The sequence below is a fragment of the Corapipo altera genome, unplaced genomic scaffold (assembly GCF_003945725.1).
Source record: "Corapipo altera isolate COAL_440 unplaced genomic scaffold, ASM394572v1 271, whole genome shotgun sequence".
In the NCBI taxonomy this organism is placed as follows: Eukaryota; Metazoa; Chordata; class Aves; order Passeriformes; family Pipridae; genus Corapipo; species Corapipo altera.
In genome coordinates this window covers 1,139,735-1,161,368 of record NW_020884935.1, presented here as the reverse complement: position 1 = coordinate 1,161,368, position 21,634 = coordinate 1,139,735, and the positions used below count along the sequence as shown (strand labels likewise).

Here is a 21,634-nt window from a genome sequence, read left to right as displayed (position 1 = left end):
CTCACCACCACGGCGGTGACGGGCTGTCCCGGTACAAACGCCATCTCTCTCTCCCTCTCTCTCTTTCCCTTCCCGTCGCCGCCCGAACAAAAGCGCCTGGCCCGGCTCCGCCCCCCTCCCACCTCCAGCCAATCGGGTGCCGCCCCTCCCGCGCCGCGCCCCGCGCGCGGCCGCGTCCCGTCGGCCCCCGCGCCAAGATGGCGGGCGGGCGGTGCCGGCGGCGCGGTAGGTGCGGGTCGGGCCCGGCGGGGCCCGCGGGGCGGGAGGTCCGGCAGGTCCGGACCGGACCGGCGGGGCGGGAGGTGGCGGTCGGGCCCGGTGACGGGCGCTGTGTGCTGTCCCTTGGCAGGGTGCGAGGCGTGACGGAGCAGCGATCCCGCGGAGCAGCGCGCCGCCGTGGATGAGAGGTACCGTGGGGGCGGGAGGGCCGCTGAGGGGCCGGCGCGCTGAGGGCGGGCGGGCTCGCACAGCCTTGTCGGGCTCTTTCAGCCTTGTCGGGCTCGTACAGCCTTGTCTGTGCTTCACCCCAGTGCCGCTGCGAGCCAGGAGGTCGCTGGTGGAGCCATGGCCGCCGTGGTGGCCAAGCGCGAGGGGCCGCAGTTCATCAGCGAGGCGGCCGTGCGGGGCAACGCGGCCATCCTGGACTATTGCCGCACCTCCGTGTCCGCCCTGTCGGGCGCCACCGCCGGCATCCTCGGCCTCACCGGCCTGCACGGCTTCATCTTCTACTTCCTGGCCTCCGTCCTGCTCTCCGTGCTGCTGGTGCTGAAGGCCGGGCGGCGGTGGAACAAGTACTTCAAGTCGCGGCGGCCGCTCTTCACGGGGGGGCTCGTGGGGGGGCTCTTCACCTACGTCCTGTTCTGGACTTTCCTGTACGGGATGGTCCACGTGTACTGAGCGGGGCACGAGGACTGTTGCCAAAAGTCACTACACAATAGGCCAGCTCACCTTCCAAGCTGTTTTCCATGGCTCGTGTCATTAATGCTGTCGGTAAATTATGTCCGAGTACAAATTAATCAGTAGCACTGTTCTAATTAAAACTGAATGTGAAGCACCACTTGGATGCCTCCTGTGAGTGTTTGTACGGTGGCTAAGGGATAATTTCTGTCCCTAAATGCAGATACAGATGTGGATTTGGTTAATGTAATCCCTTGTATCCTTTCTTTGGGTAAGACACACCAGTTACAGTCCCCTCTGGATTTGCTGCCTGCCCTTACACACAAATCCTGCTGGAGCAGTGTGTAACAGCTCTGAAATAATCCACTGACCCATGTAATTAGGTGTAAGTAAAGGTTTGGTACAGAAATGTATTTGAGTTGCTAGTGCAAATGTTCTCTCCCACAAGTGCTGTCTGTACATGTAACTGTAAATGACACTGGCCACCAGACAAGTCACTAAATGGGGCTCTCACAAGTCAAACACTTCACTCATTTTTAGTACTGCTGTGTCAAATGATCCACAGACAACCAACACCCCTGTGAACCTGCTGGCATGTTCTATAAGTGACCAGTGCAGTGTTGTGGTTCCAGAGAGGACAATTCCACCACCATACAGGTAATACCTTTCCTCTAGCCCTGCCCCTGCTCAACTCACTTTCTTACATCAGAGTTTCACTAAGAGAAGGTGATGTGTGAAACCTGATACACCCTGTACAGAACAGTCTTGGGGAGCACTGCCCTAAAGGGACACATTTTATTGCTGTATGTTAAATACAACGAGGAAAAAAAAAATCAAACTCCAGAAACAAGCTCCTGAGAAGGAATCTGGTTATGTTTTATTAACAGCAAGGGTTGTGGGAATTGTGTTAAACAGTATAAAGAAGGGAAACGTTCTAGGGAATTTTGGAAGCCTGAGGACTTAAATTCAGGAAATAGCTTTGGTTGGTCCTCTGACAAGAGGAGGTTGTTTTGTCAAGTTAAAACAGTGGTTTCAGCAGAGCACAGTCAGCTCTGCATGTTGTGATGAGCAGCTTGGTCTCCATGGGTTGTACCTGGGCTTGATGCCACATGTGGGGTTCACCATGTATTTCACCATCTGAAAATTACTCAACTAGAATTAACCCCTGACAGTCAAAAGCCTGGGCTGTTGTATTAGTAACTCTGAAAGGCCTGACTAGTGCAGTTACACACATGGTGAGTGGTGTTTGCCTAGAGAAGAGGCTTCTGGCATGAAGAGAGGAGGTTTTGGATGAGGTCAGAGGTACACAGCTTATCCTAAATTACCTCCACTGCTTAGTTCTATTTTCTAGCTACATTTTTGGCTCAATACACAGAAGCAGAGGGAGTGAACTAGACTGGGTGGGGTTGCTATCAATGACTGGATTCAGAGTTTGACACTGCTAACATGTGAATTTTAATTTAGAATCAACCTGTACCTCAGAACAACTGCTTCAAAGAAGTTAAAGCAGAGGTGGGTGCAGCTGCTGGTGCCATTTGTGCAGACACTCAATGGCAGCAGCTCCCTGAAGGCCACCTTCCCTCTGTCCAGAAATGTGTAAGGACACTGCAGCAGGAGCCCTTAAATCTTGGTATTCAGAGAGTCCACAGAAACATTCAATCAATTATCACAAAGGACTCCCAGTAAGTGGTGACTGTCAGCACTTCCAGAACTCTGCTCAGCCATGCTGTGCAAGCTCTAAATGAGGCAGAAATATTGATTCACTGCTGTCTTCAGGAGCTGGTGAGTCAGTTCCTGTCAGCTCAAGAAAACGCAGACTTCAAACAATGATGTTCCATAAGCCCTTTTCAGAAATTAGTTACTTCCCCACATGAGCATAAACTGACAACATGGGCTGCAGTGAGACTGATTTCTCTGCTGAGGAACAAAGAAGCACTTGTATTTCCTGGAAGTTACCAGAGCACTGAAGTAGCACAGATGTCTTTAAATCTCCCTGCTGTTGGTGGATTTGGGGTAGCCTGGCAAAGCTCCCCTTTTCCATCTGCAGTGCAGTTCAGGGTACTATGAGAAACACAGAAGCTTTAAGTGTCCCATCCAGAACTGCCCACCACGAGCAATTGGTAAGTGATGCAGGAAGGACAGTACAGAGCAAATGAAACCAGGCACTGAACAAAGGAGGCAGAATCTAAACCCACCTCTGTGCAGGTGCTCCCAGGGCCGTGTTGCTTTTCAGCGCATTAACCCCCATTTCTCTCACGATGAACCCCAAAACTGCCTGTCCCTGCCTTGCTGCAGAGCCCTGCTCTGCTGCTCTTCCCTGCCCTGGGCTCTGAAATGTTGGTTCTCTGAGCCAGCTGGGAGCAGGGATGGGGCAGCAGGTGAGGCAGCTGGGCCCCAGCCATGGTTTTCCGTGCAGAGCTGGGCAGGACCTGCTCCTGCTGTTCCTGAGACGAGCGGAGCACCTTGGGAAGGCTTTTCCTGGAGAAGCACCGTTTTCAGCCCTAATGGTTACACACCCCCATAGGAGTGACTGCCCCACCCTGCCACAGCCCCTGCAGGACAACAGCCCCTTCCCCAGCTCTGAGAGCTGTTCATATTCCACATTTCCCTGCCCCAGAGCAGTCCTGCTGCTTCACGCCTGACCACGCACGTCACACAGGCAGGAGCTGGAAGCGGTGGCTGGAAGGCAGCGGAGCAGGAGACAGGTTGGATCTCAGCCTCAGCCCTTCTCAAAGTGCCACTGGTGGTTCCCATCACGGCTCTCCCACAGATGGAATCAAAGCACAGCCACAGGACAACACTGGCTACTGGCGTAGGTACAGATATATCTATCAGTGGGTATAAAAACATTCATTTGGTGCCTTCTTTGTCCTTTTATAAAATCCTTTTATAAATCCATAGTGACGACACACTGTTGCAAGCTCAGGATACCAGGGAAATCTCAGGGAAGAAGGGTGGTCTTTATAGGACATTTTTTTCCTCTGGGAATCCTGGTAATAGACAGTATCCCTGATCTCCACCTCCCAGTGCTGGTGTGGGTTCACACCTGTGTGGTTTTCCTGGAGCACAAGTCCAGCTGGCAGAGCCACCGCTGTGCTTAGAGCCCACCCAGCTGGTCTGGGCTCTGATTCCCATTTGGTGTCGGACTAGACAATGACTTCCTGGAATTGGACCTGAGGAAACAAGCACAGGTGACAGACAGGGCAAGCAGGCTGGTTTTATTTTAGAAAGCAACATAAGTAAGAGGTTCCCAGCCAGGCCAGTCATATCTTACCCCAGAGGACCCTCTGTACAGCTAATCCCTATATCTCTGTTTCATGAGGCTTTTGGAGCTGCCCCAATTTCACCCTCAATCACTAGGGACCAACAGTACAAGGTCATTGACAGTCCAGCCCCGACAGAGCAGCTGCCTTTGCTCCCCAGCTCACTGCAGCAATGAATTACAGAGGGAGCTAGAAAATTGGCTAAACTCATTTGGAGGAATATATTTCCCTGGAATGGGTCTTTGTTTGCCATTGACAGTTACTCTGCTCCTGTATCTCCTCCTATTTCTATTACTCATAAAAACAAGCCATGACATTAACACAAAGCCAAACCCACTTACTTCACTTCCTCGTACTTTTTTCCTCGATAAAAGTTACTCTTCTTAATCAGATACAGCAACACCAGGTCACAAAAGAAGGCTCCCTGCAAAGAGAAAGAACTTGTGTTTTTGGAATAGAAGAGGAAGTGTTCTGATCTCGTTAGCAATGAGCATTAATTAAAGAATGACTCATAGAAGCTGTGTTTTCATTCATTCTTCAAGCATTTTATGGGGTATATATATTATATTTCTCCTCCTTACAGCTACAGGAGGGGTCTGGGTCCCAATATGATACTTTGAGACAAAACATTCACTTACTGCTCCCATGAGCGCCAGCCCCGAACTGATGTTGATAACGGTGGGAATGATGTTAAATTTCCCTGCCTGGAAGAAGAAAAGTCATGAAGGAATCGGTGACAGAACAACCCACTGAACAAACTGAAGGGCGTGGTACTGCACAGGGGAAGCTGCTGCTGCCTGTGGGTGTGTTTTGTTGCCATGGAGCAGACACAACCACGGCGGATCCGCAGTGAACAATCTTGGAGGGTCAAGGTTTGTGTGTGCCTCAGATCCAACTGTCCCTGGCTGCAGTTCTGAGCTTGCATCATCCCTGGATTAGGCTTTTTTTCTTTCTGCAGTGCATATGCATAGAAATAAGTCTCTGGGGTGTATTTACTTCCGTTGGGCTTTACATGAGCCTGCTTTTAGGTAGAGGAGCTGCAGGCTCAGCTGCATTCCAGGTCATCTCTCTAATGCAGGGTTAGCTCCATGTGGACGGATGGAAAGAGCCCTTTTCTACGACAAGCCAGAGAGGCTTCCCTCATCCCAGAGCTGCCTTCCACTGAGAAATGTCCCCAAGTTTTTTCTCTCCATGCTCTGGAATATTCTGGCCTGGGACCTCACCTTGCCATTCACCATCACATCGAAGCGGATTCCGTAGGCTTTAATGAGCGTCCGGTAGTCGACCCCCTCAGCATCCCGGTAATATTTGGCAAACCTGGAACACAACAATGCTGGTTTTAACTCCATCTGCCCCTCTGAATTCACTTGTCTCTTCAAACAGATCTGTTCCCCTGTCAAAACAAACTTTAGCCTGCCAGGAGCACAATTCCCTCCCTCCTTCCCCTGCAGCACGCTGTGCTTGGCTGGGGCAGTGCCTGGCACAGGCTGGTGCCACTCCACTGCCAACCTCCAACTCCTGAAGTCAAACCAGCCCAGCCCAACTGCAGTACTGATCGTGGCCTCCTCTTTACCCACCTGAAGTTGTACCCAGAAGAGATGGACGTTTCTGCAGACTTGTTATCCAGCCGGCTAAAAGAATAGTGAGGATTACATTCAGAAGGGGCTTTATCAAGATCACAGTTCCATTCAATCTGAATTCCTATCACACCACCCTTAACAAAAGAGAGAGACAGGGTGAGTTGTTTAAGCTTAGTTCGGTTAAAGTGTCTTCAAATTTGTCAGGCCCTTGGGCGAGTTTTCCCCAGGGACAAAAACAGCTGCACTTCTGGTCCCAGACATGAGCACACACCCCCCTGGATGGGCCGAGTTCAGGTGTGTGATATTAATCCCATTACTCTACACACAACCCCAGCCTTTCCTGTGCTCGTATCTGAGGAGCTTTCTCCCAGGACACTGATTTCACTAACTTAAGTGGCTGTACCATACTTCAATTGAGAAGATTCTCTTTTATGCAGGAATGGAGTTCCTGAAATTCTGGGTTTAAACCAGTGGTGCAGTAATGCTGAAATTAAACAAAGAATCCCTGGTGGCAGAGGTTTGGCCAGAATAACAGATCAATGACCCAACCAGCTCTTCCAGAGGACCCACATCACCCTGCCTCCCATTCCCCGGGGACAGGATAAATGGGACCAGCTTGACTTTAAGCACTGCCATCTCTCCAGTGCAGCCTGGACAGGAGGCAATTCCCTGGGCAGTGACTTCCCTCACGGCCACCCAGCACACAGAACAGCCAGTTGGGAAGACATGTGAGCCCGAGGGACACTCCTACCCCCAAGGCCATTTCCTGGAAGTTGCCCCCAGCCCAGCGGACGATGTTCCCCAGCACAAAGATGGGGCAGTAGGGATGCTCGGCGCTGTAGCGGCAGGTCTTCAGGTAGGACTCATTGTCAGTTGCCAGCACATTCATCCTGCATGTAGAGAACAGGGAAATCTGCCTTATCTCCCTCTTTCCTTGCCTCCACAGCCTGCACCAAGACTGCAGAGACAAGAGGTTTTTCCAACAGCCCAGAAATGGCCCCGTGCCACCAGCCCTGTCACCCCATAAGCCGCCCCGCTGCTGGCCCAGGGAAAGCAGCCTGCCCCTCCCAAAATGACCTCCAGGACAGACAGGGACTTGGCCATCTGGATCTGGGCTCAAGAAAGGACTGGCATGGAGCAGGCTGCCAGACTGCTCCAGGGCCACCTGGTTTCTCAAGGCAAACGAATAAGGATGCTAGAAATGCCTATCTGAGCCCAGGAGAATAACCAGAACACACTCCTTTCTACACTGCTTTAGTTTGGTCATTCTGCAGCAGCAAAAGCAAACAACTATTTTTAAATTTGCATTTTTCCCAGCCTTGTCCAGGCGCCATCATTTTTGTGGAAGAGGAGGAATATCTGTTGAGCAGCCTAGGACTATGCCAGGTCCATCTGCTTTAGGAGCTGTGCTGCATCCCAAGCTGCAGGAGCCACCAGACCTCATCTGGGGAAGGACAGCCTTCCTTTCCCCAGTTGCTCTCTGAGAAGCTCCAAGCCCTCATTATCTCCTTGTTTCTGCACAGCCTGAAGCCAAAGCAGAGGGAATACCCACCTCCCCAGCCCAGCCCTCCAGCAGGAGAAGGACAGTGGAGCAAACAGAGGTTATTGGTTCCATGGTGGAGAGGACAGAGGGATCTCCGAGCACCTGCACTTACTTGGAGAACTTAAACTTGGGGAAGCGAATTGAGTTCTTGATGTAAACAGTGAAGTTCTCTGCACTGCCAAGAAGTGGTTTCCTGGAAAAGAAGGGTTTGTTCTCTGTCTTGGATTTTTACCCTGCCCACATGCTAAATCTTGAATTGCCATTTTAGAAACAGCCTCATCCAATAGGTTGGATGGCAACAGGCCAGCCATGCCACTTTTCCCACACTGCCAGCAAGGAGTTGGTGAGGAGGGTGCAGGTTTAGGGGACACCCTGAGAGCTGGGAACAGCCCTGGGACAGCCAGTGAGCTAAGCAGGGGGAGCAGAGGGCCAATCCTGCCAGGGGGACCTTGTAGAGCTCCCTCCTGCCCTGAACAGCCAACATTCAGCAAGCACCCAAGCAGAGGGAACACAGAAACTGCCCTGAGTGACACACAAGCCAAGCAACTCAAGCTTGGAAACAGGATAGGACGGCCACGTACTTGGGCTTGGATCTTTTCTCCACTGGGCACCAGGCCAGTATCTCACAAGTCCCTCTGGTGCTGTCCCTGTCTTTCAAACAACGGCCAGTCTTAACCCCTGCGAGCAGACACACAGAAAAGGTCACACAGAGCAGTCACCTCCTCTCCTTGCCTACAGGGCACATGAAAATAGATGATTTTCTCTCTCCTCCCTGCTGTGAAAGGGCCTCTCAGCTGGAACAAACACCCTCTTGTTGCTTCTCTGAGCAGCCCGGGGTGCCCTGGCCCAGCCACCGCAGAGCTGTAAGCAAGGCAGCAACTCAGTGGAAGATAGTAAAGAAAGGAAAGGCTTTGCTGCTCTCTGTAATCAGAGATCTCTGGGAGTGTAACCAGGCTGAGGCCTCTGAAGGACACCAAACACAGTACAGGAGGAAGGACCCTTCCCTTACCATTGCCAGCCACCACTGCTTCCCCTTCCAGGCAGTCCTCGTCCTTGTGACACAGGGCATCGGGAATGCTGGCACTCTGCAAAGTGCAGGAGAATCACAGGATCAGAATCACAGAACTCTGAGGACAGAAGTGAGACCTGCAACAGGACACAGGACTCAGAGGGGTAAGAAAGTGCTGCTGCTGTGGGGGGAATTCTCTATATTGAAACAAAGATTTCATGAGCATTTCTAGACTTTAGCATCCCAAGCCCCTCCCCGACAGTCTTATTGATACAAGGCATCAGCATCAATCTTTAGTTAAAGACAACCTAAATTTCTTCTACCTAACAATCCTTGAAATAGTTTCATATCTTATTTTTACAAGACATCGACATCAAATCTTTAGTTAAAGATAACTTGATTTAGTTTTGTCTACCTAAACAATCTTCTGGTTTTTTTAGTTCTCTGGGGTGTAAAGGTCACTGAACACAACTGCATGTTTTGTTAATGTAATTCCTTCTTCCTATCATTAACCAATATAAAAGTAAGAACTACAAACTTACAAAGTTGAAGCTATTTAGTAAGATTCAAGCTAACATTGTTTACTCCCTTTCAATATGAACACTAAAAAGATGCAGCTGAATTGGTAACTGTGGGTCATGCAAACAGCTCGGCATATCACACCACCAAGGAACACCAGGATTTACACACAGTCCTGATTTTGGGTTCTGCTTAGTCTGGAGAGGGACAGACTGTGCAAAAACCCAGAACATTACCTGGCACTCACCAAAACCAGCCTAGAGGCCACGGTGCTTCACTCTAAGAGATAACCCTACCTCGGGGATCTAAGCTACGAGCTCTCCAGCCCTAAACTGCTCCTCTCCCAGCTGCACTGTGGGTTCCTGTAGCCACTAGAGGACAGCCGTGTCCTCAGCAATCCAGCTGTGCTCCTGGCCCTGGAAATTCATCTCTGCCAGAGGGACACAGCGCTCCCTGCACTGCCAGCACCCTCCTCCCCCAGCCACATCTCCACAGAGGACATTTCCACGTGACATAAAGACCTCACCCCTCTGGCCCACAGGGCATGTTCTGGAAGGTGCTAAGAACCCTCCTGTGTCTGGAAGGTAATGAAAGCCTGAGTGTTCAGCCCTTCCCAGGATGGGGCTCTTAGAGAGTCTCCTCTACCCGTAACTACACTGAGTCACCCTCAAGTTGTTTTCCCACGGCCTTCTCTGACCCTGAGCAATCACTGCCTGGTTTGGGCAGAAATCCAACACCTTCACCTCAAGTCAGGAAGGCTCGACATGATCAGTGCCTCTGGAAATTAAGACAGCTGAGCCTCCCAGGTTTGCAGTAACCAGTCTGATTTCCCAACCGAGATATCACACTACAGAGAAAAACCGTTCGCCTTCCGTCCTTCCTCTGGTCGTTGCTCCCCAGGTGTCCTCTGTCAGTTCTTACCCCTGGTTTTGTAGGGGTCTGGGGGCCAAGGGGCTCAGTTCTTCCTACCTCAGGACAGGTGGCTTGTCTCTGGTTTGGGGTCACGATCAGATTCGTCATGACAAAGAAGACGCTTTCACCCTAAAATAAACAGAGTAAAGCAGGAAAGGTTAGAAAACCTGGTTTATTTTCAAAGTACTTGTTAAAAGGAGGATGCAGCTCTCTGCAGAAGACTACAACCTCCCTCTCTTCAGAGGGCTTTCAGGCTGAGATACAACAGCACCCATTGTCTGCATATTTGTTTGGATGAGGTCCCTCCTGCTGTGGGTGCACACACAACCATGAGAGCCAGCCCACGGTCCTGGGGGGAGGCAGGGCAGCCCTGAGCATCTCTCACAAAAACCCCACACCCACCATAGAAACCCCCTTCCAACACACAGCCCTGCCTGCTGCAGATAAAAATCAGAGATCTCGGGTTTCCCTCCGTGAGAACAGAGCTTGGAGGAAACAGGGTTTCTCCCAGCCCTCACTGCCTCCTGCTCTACTACCCAGGTCTCTCCAGCACACACCAGCCCACCCAGACCCACCAGGACCCTTCTGCCCAAAGTGACATGACAGAGATCACACATTAGTCTGCAGAGCACTCAGTGCACTGGTACAGGCATTCAGGAACTCCTCAAAACCCAGGCAGGATGCAGCTCACGGCTGAGCTGAGATGTGCAGCAGTAAAACACCAATTCACACATGGGGCAGGAAAGCTTGTGAGGCTTTGTGGTCTCACAGCCCACAGACATCACCATGAGCCCATGGTCTAACACCTCTGAGGCTGCTGGAGGCAGGTGGACACCAGGACACAATATTTGTGCTCCTGAAGCCACAGCCCTACAGGCTGGGTGGCACAGCACAGCAGCCCAGGGGCAGAGCTGGCTCTCTTCACTCAGCCCACCACACTACAAGGCTTCCCAGTAAACCAACATGCAGCAACAAGACCATTGAGGCACAGGAGAAACATCTGGCAAGTTAAAATACTGGTCAGTGCCACCATTTCATCCCTGAGTGTGCACCCCAGCCACTTGTTCAATGTCCCCAAGGCTGGGACTGAGGCACCACAAGCACATTCCCAACCCTCCTGCTGCACAGCACATGTTGGGCTGAGGCTTTGCACTGAAACTGGTGGAAGCAGAGAGCACAGTCACAGATTTGGGGAGTGCAGCAGGAGGAAGGGAAGTTTTATTCTTATGTACAGGCAGTTAAATTGTTCAATTTATAGCTTTCTGCCCTGTCAACACAGGACCCTGGGTTTCCCCTCACACCCTTCCATGCAGGGAAAGCACAACTGCCCCTGGTAAGCACAGCTGGGCAAATTCCAACTGTTGGGCCACATCTGCTGCCACCTCTCCCCTGTGCATCTCACTGTATCCAAGCCAAGGAAGCAGCAGGGCAGGTTTAACCAGACACGTTTCCAGCAACCCTCATCACTCTTAATTGCACCACATTTTCTTTCCACCTCCCCCTGCTCTGTGCACACCTGTTCTAATCCAGGAACAGAGGTGAGCAGACACTGCTCAGCTGAGAAATCCATGGGATTTCTGCTTCCCAAACATCACGGACCTGAGAAACCAGGTTGCTTTAGTATTTGCGGGAAAGACCTAAGAGAAGGCCCAGCATTGCCTTCTTGTGGTTCAACTCCTGCTTATCCACAGGGAAGACCTGGATACATCACTTCAATCATGCTGGAAGCTGAGTGGCACAGAAAACAGCAACAGGGTGATGCCAACCTGTGGAGGGATGACGTAGTCTGCGACATCCCACAGCCTCTCCCCCAGCTCCGAGGTGTTGGTGAAGGCCACCCCTTTCAGCTTGGTGATGACAGAGCTCTGGAGAGATGTGTCTGTGTCCTGATAGCCTTTCTTGACAACAAACACCCATCTGTGTGAACACAGCAGGCAGCAGCATTAGGGGATGTTCAGGGAACAAGTCAACCAGAGGAGATTCACACCAAGGTCAAACACCATCCAAGAGTAAATCCAAGCATGCCAGTGACACCAAACCCTCTGCAACTGCTGCCACAAATACAGAATAAACTGTTTGACACAAGCTGTGCTTATCCACAGTGGGGAAATACATAACAACTGGTCATGAGGTAAAAAACCAAAGCCTCCCACCTCACTGTCCTGTGCTACACTCAGCAACCTCAGAAGAGGAAAGAGGGAGGACAGGGCTCTGCTTTCCTCGAGGTGAGAAACAAAACAAGCTTTTGCAGGTTGCAGTGAAGTGTGTCTGGTTTCACAAGGACACAACTCTCCCACTTTAGCCCTTTGCCACTGGGCTGCCAGTCAGCAACAATCCATAGCTGGGGAGATGCAACTCCTGCAGGTGAGCTGGATACTCCTAACCCGTAGGGAATATTCAGACCCTTGAAGAAGTTGAGGGTGCTGGGGCAGGTTTTGGGAGAGGGACCCAGGCTGGCTCTGCTGGCACAGCTCCCCTTGGCAGTGCACTGACCTGCAGTGCACTCAGGGAGGAAAAGAGCCATCCCAGGCTGAGCAGCACTGGCAACACTGCCCCTTACCTGCTACATGTCACAAACCTGGATAACAACACTCCCCACCCCTGTGAAGTTTCCTACTTTCCCGTTTTCCCAAGAACACTCATTTCCTCTGCCAGGAGGGCTCAAAAGCAGACCCTTATTTTCTGCAGTGAATAGTGGAAGAAATGGCAGTGGCAGGAAACAATCCAGAGGGGTTTGATGGTCCCCACCCAAAGCCAGCCTTTGAACAGGTACATGTTCCCGAGCTGTAACCGCAGCCAAGGAGTCACTGCAGGGACCATCAGTGCCAAGGGTTTGCAGAAGGCAATAGATGCCAAGGGAGGAAAATAGCCAGTCTCTGTCCACTCACAGCCACTGGTCGTGCTGGATCCCTCTTGGACAGAGGATATGTCCTCGGCAGTGTTATCCACAGGATTGCTCCTTTAGCAGCCAGTCCGTGCCAGACTGCTGAGACTTCACTCGTGCTCTGCTCACTAGAGCGGGCTCTGGGACTGCACAGCCTTCTATAAATAAACCCAGCACGTAAAAATGACTCTGCTATATTTAATCAGTGAAAACACGAGGTGCAAGAAAGGTGAAGGGACTCAGAAGCACAAAGAGGGTACAGACTTAGGTATCACATTCTGAAAAGCCTCAGAAATTCAGGAAGCGATGGCACAAGCATCACATAGAGGTTGGATAATTCCGGGTCTGAGCCTGCAAGGACTATCACTGTGCCCATTACACACCAGTGTGACCAGCCTCTTACAGAACTGGGCCTTTCCTGAGTGCTGCTCCAGCTATTTCCATGCCAGCTCACCCTGCTCTGAAATGAATGCAAGGCAGCCAAAATTCCCGCTGCCTCAGCCCCCACAGTCCCGGCTGCTGCAGCCCACTCCAGCAAAGAAATCTCCCACTTTCTGCTGGGTTCCCTCCCGTCTAGGCTTGAGCATGTCATGCTGTCCTGCAGATAACCCAGTTGTGTCCCAAGGCTCAGCACCGTGGCCATAAATGCTACTGTTCCTACTGAGTCAGGTGTTAAGGTTTGGCACCATTCCCACCGAATACAGAAATAAAGGTATAAATAATGCAGTACAAAGCCACAATGGCACTGGGGCTATTTTTAACCAGACCTTAATCTGAAAGGTAGAGCCGAATCTAGTGATCCCTAGCAGGTGAAAAACCAGATATAACCTACTAGACATTACAAAATCCAGTTGTACCAACATGCCTGGCTATCTGCATTAAAACCAGGAGGCACAGCAGGCTGTCTCTGTGTGCAGAGTATCCTACATTGATCTTTACACAGCACTGCGAGCAAAGGCAACCCCAGCAGCACGTGAAACACAGGGTGATCCTTACCCCACCAGGTAAGCCAGTACGGAGAGCTGCACCACTCGGTAGAGGATCCCCACCTTCTTGTTCTTGGCAATGACGTATTTCTCCGTTTTATAGTCAAAAAGCGACAGGAATAAAGCCTTCCAAGCCACCTGCCCCATGGTCCCGGCTCGCCGCGCTCCGGAGGCTGGAGCAGCGCTCGCAGCTCTCGCTCCCCACACGTGCCCTGCCTGGAAACCCGACACACCAACCCCTCGCACTGATCTCCTCCCTCCTGTCAGCTGCTCCCCGGCGGCTCTCGGCTCACAAACCAGCAGCTGCGCTAAGATCAGATCCTCCCCGAGCTGCTTTCCAGCTGATTCATCCCCTGGGGGAACCCCCCTGCCCCCATCAGTTCTGTCCCCAGGCTCCTGTCCATCACAAAATGATCAGAATGAAACACGTTATAGCATGTTGCAGCATCCAAGGTGACACAGTTATAGTCTCTCACTGCTAAGGATTAAAGTCTTTCTTCAGCCTTTACAGGATGACAAAGCATCGGGTTAAATTTTTAATTTCTTAAACATTCACACGTGTACTGAGGTCTTTGACAGTCACCCAAAATATCTGCCTGGCTACTACAAAACCCCACCAAATCCCCAAATTAAGGAACTAATAAATGAACTCTGCATGTGGTTAAGGATCAATCATCACAGACAATAATTTCTTAAAACTGGACCTGAGGAAACAAGCACAGGTGACAGATGGGGCAAGCAGGCTGGTTCTGTTTCAGGAAACAATGTGGGCAAGAGGTTCCCAGCCAGGCCAGTCACACCTTACCCCAAAGGCTGTCACCCTCTGACAGCTAAAGACCCAACTCTCAGTTTTATGAGGTTCTGGAGCTTTTGGAGCTGCCCCAATTCCATCCTCAGTCATTACAGACCAACAGCACAAGGCCACTGATGGTCCAACCATGACACAGCAACTGCCTTTGCTCCCCAGCTCACTGCAGCAATGAATTACAGAAAGAGCCAGAAACTTGGCTAAACTCATTTGGAGGAATATAATTTCCTGCAATTTACCTTTGTTTGCCATTAACAGTTACTGTGGTCCTGTATCTCCTTTTATTTCTATTAGTAATAACAATAAAGTCGTTACTAGTACTGCCAATTGTAGTACTCCCCTGCCAAATTCTCTTCCCTGGGAGAATCATTCTCAAGATCTCAGGTTTTATGAAAATGTTGTCCTTCATCCTCCTTAAATTCCATATCAAATCTAAACAGCTAGATCTGATTTTTAATGAGTGTGTGACAAGGTTGCTCCAAATCACGAGAGAATCACAAACAGCGTAATAAGGAAAAAACCACTCATTTTGTGCCTCATGCCAGAGCCATCCCTAGAGTTTCTCTGCAAAGCAAAAGAAGCCTTTCTCCAGCACCTGCAAAATTAGAGCACAAACCTGCCTGTGGCCTCCTTTTAACCCTGTGGCTGCTGCACTCCCCAGCCCCACTCTGCACTGGCTCTGTCACAAGGGGCTCCTGGGGTGAAGGGCTGCTCAGGGAGTGAGTCCCCCACTCCTGTGCACCCCCCATCCACTCCCCCACATGTGCCCAGAGTGTGGGAGAGGCCACCCCTGGCTCAGGGATAGCCCCAACCCCACTCCCAAACACTGCAGCCACCCTTCAGCCTCAGCACAAGCTGAGGGCTGGTCCTGCTCATCTCTCCCACTGCCATGACCCCTCCTTTCCCTGCCTGCATTCCCCCCAGGGACGGCCCCTCTTTGCTCACAAAGCATTTTGGCTGCTCCCCAAGCCCCTCCTGGAGCCCTCTTTCCCTCTCAAGCATCTGTTCTTCATGCTTTACCTCTTCCTTGATCCGTATTTGGCCATTGCACCCACCACTCCTTACCAGATTCCTACAGACCAGACCATCACCAGATCCAGTCTTAAAGGTCCTCTGTGTGAAAGCCTGAAGCACAGATAAAATCTTAAAACATACAGTAACCAAATAATACAAAACCCTCATTGAAAACACGCTCCTGCAGAAAGGAAGCAGACCACAGTGGTCCATGAATCCAGAAATGAGTAAGGAGGAAAAGTGAGCTCAGCCTGTCTTCCCTCTCCACTGCCCAAACCTCAGAGCCAAGCAGTCAGAGCTCAGGGAGACTGACCCAGCTCCAGGAACCAGAGCTGGATGGAGACAGGAGCATCCTAAAGGAGCCACCACCTGATCTCCTGCCCAATCTGCCCCTAGATGAGACCTTTTTCAAGGATGTGACAGCCAAGCATCATTTCTGACCATGGGTCTGGTCCCACAGGAACACCCCCTGCTTGCCTTGGCCCTGCTGGATCTGCTCCAGGGACAGGACTAAAGAGAGAGATGCCTCAACCATCTCTCCTGCTATACTGAGGACACACAAGTTCATGGACAAATGAAGCACCAGAGGAGACAATTCAGCCCTTGGTGGTGTCTTAAGACCCCCCCTTCTCCATCTCCATCTTTCTCATCTGTCTGGGGACTGCACAGACTGAGATCAGACCACAAAACCTGCCAGCAGTTAAACAGTGTGTTACCTCCTGGCCTGGTTTTACTTGGTGGCACAGACACAGGTCTGCTCTGAGTCTTTGTAATAATTTCCAGGTCAATTAATCTGAGAAAAGATTTACACAGGTTAGAAAAAAAATGTTCCTTAGAGTGAGAAGTGTTCTGCTCTAGGTGTGGCCTCAAGATGTCAACCAGGTTTGACCACTAAAATAAAAAAAGAGGGTGTAAAACTGATACTTTTCTTGGTTCTTTTTAAACATCAAGTAGGAGTACAGTTGCAATAGCTGTTTTGGAACAAAAAGTTTCAACTTTTATCAAATGTGCCTCAGAATATTCTGCATGCTGCTCAGTACGAGCTAAATTTTTGCTGACAAAGCTGTTGCTGCTGCTGAGCTGCAAAAACAACTTAGCTGGTACTTTTTTGAACGCTCTCACAAATATTGTTTTCATCACCTGGTTTTCACAGCCTTATTTTTTTTTTTCTTGCCTGGAAATCAAGACTGCTGGTGTGTTTCTTGAAGTGTCTTTGGGTGTTCAAACATAAGCAGTTTCATTTGCAGCGGGGGAGTAAATAACCTAACAAAAATCAATGCATCATCAGTGAGAGATAAAAAAAAATGTAGTTTCTCTTAGTCCTTCTCAAGGGACTGAGGCTGGATCTTCCCTGCAAGATCTCTTCCTTTATGAGTCCCACGCTTTGAATTTGCTATGAAAAAAAAAAAACCAAACGGTTCTGCTCCATTCCAATGAGTGGTGTTTTCTCAGCCCCAAAATTCTCACAGGGGGAATCACAAACAGGACTGAAACTGACCTTTTCTCTATTTTTTATTCCTGACATGTTACACCTGTACTTAATTCCTCACACTGTCCACAGTTATTGTCTCATGTATCCTGTGAGTCCACGTGACTAATGACATCCCTGCCTGCCCAGACTGCTCCTCACCTACTTTCCCTCCACCTGTCAGCAGCTCCTTGGTGTTAAGCTGCCCTGGAGCTGATCTCAGCTCGCTCAGGAGGCTGCAAATGCCACATTAAGAGACTGTGGAAATTAAACTTTAAATCCCTGCCCTGATCCAGGGGCACTTGAAACACAGTAAGGTCACGTCTGTCTCTATGATAGTGTGGCATAGAAAGATTTCAAGATCAGCCCAGTAATATCTTTAAATTACACCCAAAGAAGACCAGATGCTTTCCAGGCAGTGGCAGAGAGCCCTGGAGGTGCCTGTTTTAAGCACTTGTCTTGTTCACTTCCAGAGCCAAATAGTCAGCCCCAGGCATCAATTCTCTCCATGATTCCCACTCCACCCACCCTTCACTGACTGTCAGGTGCAACAGAAACCATCAGCTCCCAAAGGCACGGGGCTGACTCATAAATGCTGAGACATTTCTCCAGCACTGAAATGCTCCTGCAGCAAATGTTTGAGTGATGCAGGTCCATCATCCCTCAGAAACAGGCGCCAGACCAGCTACTGAAATAGCAGAGAGACGAGGAGGAGAGGATGTAAATAGGAGACAAGCTATTTTGGCAAGGAAATGAACAGTGGGAAGGGCAGCTCTCTCCATTAGTGGTTTCTTCTCATACTGTCATACTGGTAAGTCAACATCTACAAAAAAACAAGGTGAAGGGTTGAACAGGTTGAAGAGGAAGTTGCTTTCAAACCACAGCTCGTACACACGGAAACACATGGAAATCAGCACCACCAAGCATGAGCTGCTTTCTGAAGGTGATGGGTTTGGATGTAAAAAAAAGAAATGTGTGTGCAGTCCACAGTGAAAAATGCTCTGTTCAGCTTCTCTTGCAACCCTGGCTGTGACTTTGCAGGGTAAATCAGCCTCTGTGTTTGTCCTCTTAACTAGCACAGCTGCACAGCCAGCCACAAGGGAAAGGGAATTTGTGGAAAGAATCTGTCATTATCCACAGGAGCATCCTGAACTGTCTGTAGGAGTGAGAACTGGAAGAATTCTGAAGTTCCAGAACATATTCTGTCCTTGATTCAGCTCTCCACTTCCAGGAGAGCCATTTACAGCCTTTGAATGCATTCCAGGTTATTCCCCAAGTCTTGAATCTCCTCTACAGCGTGTAGGAGTGTTGTTATTATTAGCTGGAACATTTACCCACTCCTCTCCCCCAATCCAAGAAGGAAAATGCTGGAGGAAGAGGAACAGAGAGGAAGGAAAAATATTGCACATCTAATGAAGCCAAGCCATCATGCCCTGTTCTGTGACAGTGCTGGCACTGAAACAGGTAACAGGAATTAAAGTGCACATAAAACACTGCTCAGAGACTGAGTGCAGTGATAGCAGAGTTGTGCAGTGCTGTGTTGCAACGAATTCACCTTCTAAAGTCAGCCAATAAAAGCATCGTTGGGAAAATAGGGAATGTTGAATCCAAGCCTGAAAGCTGAATGTGTTTAATAAAATGTGTATTCACATGAACCACTGATTTAAAGGTGAGGCCCTGCTCTTGAATACACCAGATAGATCAGTATTTACTTCTTTGTCAACACGTGTCATTCCTGACCTGGAAAGACAAGAAACTGGTCCTGGCTTGATACCCCTACCAGAGCTTACCTTGAGGAGAAAACTTCATCCCCTTCCTTCACTTTCCTCAAGGAAACAGGTAGAAAGTGTAGACTGAGGCCTCTGTCCTTTCCTCCCTGGAATTACCAAGTGGTAACTCCTTCCAGCCATAGGGAAACACAGGTGCTGCTCAGACCTGACTCCCAGAGGAAAAGGTTTCCTGAGCAGCCCCCTCAGCCTGGCACCTGAGCTCACCCTACACCTGCTGATTGCAGAGGCTGAAGTGTCCCAGCTGTGCTGCACAGACCTACTGGAGCCAGTTTAGCCAAGCTGGGAGGGAGAGGGTCAAAGGAATCTGCTTGTGGCAGGGCAGTATCATTCCAGCTTGCTCACTCTGTTATAATAAAGGACAGGAAATGTCTCCTTTGGGCTGCAATTCAATTACCTCCAAATAAAGCTGCCCCAACAGGCTTCTGAGCCCAGAAAAGCTCTCCTATTCGATGTTCTCATGTCAACACCCTGCACTTAATAATGAAGAACTACTGATGCCCTTTTCCTGCTAAGCTTTCCTGAGCAGCAGAGCTCCCTTTCTCCTGCTGCCACCAGGCCATAGCATTCCCTCCGTTCCAACATGAACCCAGCAGCTTCTGAGCACACTGATGGAATTATAACCCAAGGTTTGGGAGTCTTCCTGGCATATGGGAAAGACATAAGCAGCTGGTGTCATCCCTGATTAAAGCAGCATCACAAAACACATCCTGGCCTCCCATGGGAAGCACAAAACGGTGAAGAAACTCAAGGCTGAATACGTGATGGGGCCCACGGTGGTGAAACCAAGAAGCTGTGGCTCTGCAAACCCTCTGCCACCTTTGCATAAAGGTCATGAACCATCCTGACAGCTCAGAGGCCTCTGGAACATCTGCAGCAGCTTCTCTGCCCCTGACACCTGGACCCCAAACAGCTGCCAACACCTTAAACCTGGCTGGGGTCGGACGTTCAACGACTCTGAAAGGGGCATCTGCAAATTTTCTGTCATTCAGGGAGGTGCCATAACTGTGCCACTGTCAGAGTGCACAAAAGTCAGGGCCACGCAGAGAGGCCACAAATGTCGACAAGGCTTTTGCACAGGGGATGTGATTCAAAATGCAGATTGCAAATAAATTTAGAAGCCGACACAGCAAGGCTCCCATGGAAACAGCACAAAAACCCAGCTGTGGTTTGGATGACTTGAGTCTTGGCAGTCTTGGCTAATCCCTTAAGTGCCATCCAATTACTGCAAATGTGTTTGGCAGCTGCTGCAGTGATTGCAAAGAATTAAATGGTCGGATGGCACTCACCGGAAATTACAAGTCACAGAACTCTGTAATGCATTTAAGAAAAAACATCTAAAAAGGAAAATATCATTACCCACTGCAAGAGCTGACCTCCTTGAGAGCCTTCAGGGACAACAAAAGGGATCCAAGTAATCAGGGAAACTTAATTCAGAGAAGAAATTATGGGAAAAAAAGAAAAAAAAGGAGAGAAAGATTGCTTGTTAGTTTTGCATCAGACAATATTGGTTAAACCAAAGGAGACAGGAACTTTTTTGTCTTCTGAAGGTCTGAATGAGCAATCTTTGTTTAATCTACTGCTGTCTATAAACACATTAGATCTGTGGGGTTTATGGTCAAGCAAACACGACAGAAATAAAACAACCACACAAATAGGGACAGAGATAGGAACACTACCAAGTGTCCATCTTTGTCCTTCTTTGGAATCAGCAAACACCTGAGAGGGCCTGAGATCATTTTGCTGCTCAGGAAGAACTCCTGGTCCTGGCTAAAGCCAACCACAGGGTCTGGCCAGGCATCTTCTTTCCCCAAACTCTCTACATTGCTGATTAACCTGCAGCTGAAAAACAACCAGTGCCAATCTTTCAGATTAAAAAACATGTCTTCACTAGGGAAAGAGAGGGAATATTGATGTTGAAATCCCTGAGAGGACAGGAGGCCTCTGTGTTGGCTGCATCAATACAGAGTTAATAAAGTACCCTAAAAGCTTTTCTGATCTGCACTAGCAAATAACCTCCCTCTGCTTCTGTCCTACAGTCAAAACCTGATTTCACTAAACTCAGTGGCAGAACAAAAGGTCCAGAATTTAATTCTGGGACTTGATCAGTTCTCTAGACTCAGCAAAACCACGAGGATGTCCCACTTGTTCCTGCCCCAACAGAAGGGCCCAGCTGCCTGTGTGATCCTCACACCTCTTCTTTCAGACTCAGCTCTAGTCCTCTGCTCAAGGTGATTTTTCCAGGGACCAGCAGAACAGTTCTGCTTTTTAAGAACTATGGAAAAAGAAACAAAAGGAATGAAACCTCAGCTGCTTTTCAGCAAAGCCTCACTCAGACTGCAAGAAGCACATGGTCCTGTGCTGCCACCAAGCTGTGTCCCGTGTCCATAGCCTGAGTTCTGGCTGTGACAACACCAGGAGCAGCAAAAGCCTGGAGTGCTCTAAGAGTCATTGCACAAGGAGCAATTTCGGGAGGAAGCAAGAGAGCTGCAGCACCTCTGCTGAGCACTGAGTGCCTCCTGGGAGACAGCTCCGTGAAGAAAACTTCCCTGTTGCTCTGTGGGGGTGGGAAACAGAACCATACGTGCATGGCAAATACGTGTGTATGTTCACACATGTAGAATACCTGTATTCATGTACACAGATGTAAACACAGAACCATAAAGTGGTAAGGGGATGCAAGGGACCTTAAAAGATCACCTACTCCCAACCCCCATGTGCAGGGACACCTCCCACTAGAACCAGGTTGCTCCAGGACTTATCCAACCTGGCTTTGAGCACTGCCAGGGCAGGGACAGTCACAACTTCCCCAGGCTAAACCTGCACCAGGGCCTCATCACCCTCTCAGTAAAGTGACACGTGTATTCTGTACACATGTGTTGAGCACATGTGCACATGTATACACACACATCATATTCTATGCACACGTACAGAATTCTATAACATGTAATATGCACACATATA

General features: G+C 49.8%; 3 protein-coding genes across 4 annotated transcripts in view; 1 reads left to right on the top strand and 2 right to left on the bottom strand.

The window, feature by feature from the left end:
- TAX1BP3 (Tax1 binding protein 3) overlaps nucleotides 1-110 on the bottom strand; it is a 3,940-nt gene extending 3,830 nt beyond the window's left edge. The window contains exon 1 of the mRNA XM_027660227.1: nucleotides 6-110. Coding sequence (XP_027516028.1) covers nucleotides 6-44 — 39 coding nt within the window. The 5' untranslated portion in view covers nucleotides 45-110. The remainder of the gene's footprint in view (nucleotides 1-5) is intronic.
- Nucleotides 111-205: 95 nt separating this feature from the next.
- Nucleotides 206-1,057, top strand: EMC6 (ER membrane protein complex subunit 6). Of its 2 annotated transcripts, XM_027660307.1 has the most exons (3): nucleotides 206-225; nucleotides 350-407; nucleotides 531-1,057. In XM_027660307.1, the coding sequence occupies exon 3, from the start codon at nucleotides 565-567 to the stop codon at nucleotides 895-897; it is 333 nt and encodes a 110-aa protein (XP_027516108.1). In that variant the 5' UTR covers nucleotides 206-225; nucleotides 350-407; nucleotides 531-564; the 3' UTR covers nucleotides 898-1,057. The 2 variants fall into 2 exon arrangements, with proteins under 2 accessions (XP_027516108.1, XP_027516107.1); XM_027660306.1 differs by lacking the exon at nucleotides 206-225 and having other exon boundaries at nucleotides 259-407.
- A 702-nt stretch (nucleotides 1,058-1,759) lies between these two features.
- On the bottom strand, nucleotides 1,760-13,846 carry P2RX5 (purinergic receptor P2X 5). Its single transcript, XM_027660253.1, has 12 exons — nucleotides 13,604-13,846; nucleotides 11,490-11,640; nucleotides 9,781-9,852; nucleotides 8,293-8,368; nucleotides 7,865-7,961; nucleotides 7,396-7,476; nucleotides 6,492-6,630; nucleotides 5,738-5,874; nucleotides 5,384-5,477; nucleotides 4,799-4,864; nucleotides 4,502-4,584; nucleotides 1,760-4,070 (listed from the first exon to the last, which is right to left on the bottom strand). The coding sequence occupies exons 1-12, from the start codon at nucleotides 13,738-13,740 to the stop codon at nucleotides 3,995-3,997; spliced, it is 1,209 nt and encodes a 402-aa protein (XP_027516054.1). The 5' UTR covers nucleotides 13,741-13,846; the 3' UTR covers nucleotides 1,760-3,994.
- Nucleotides 13,847-21,634: the final 7,788 nt, after the last annotated feature.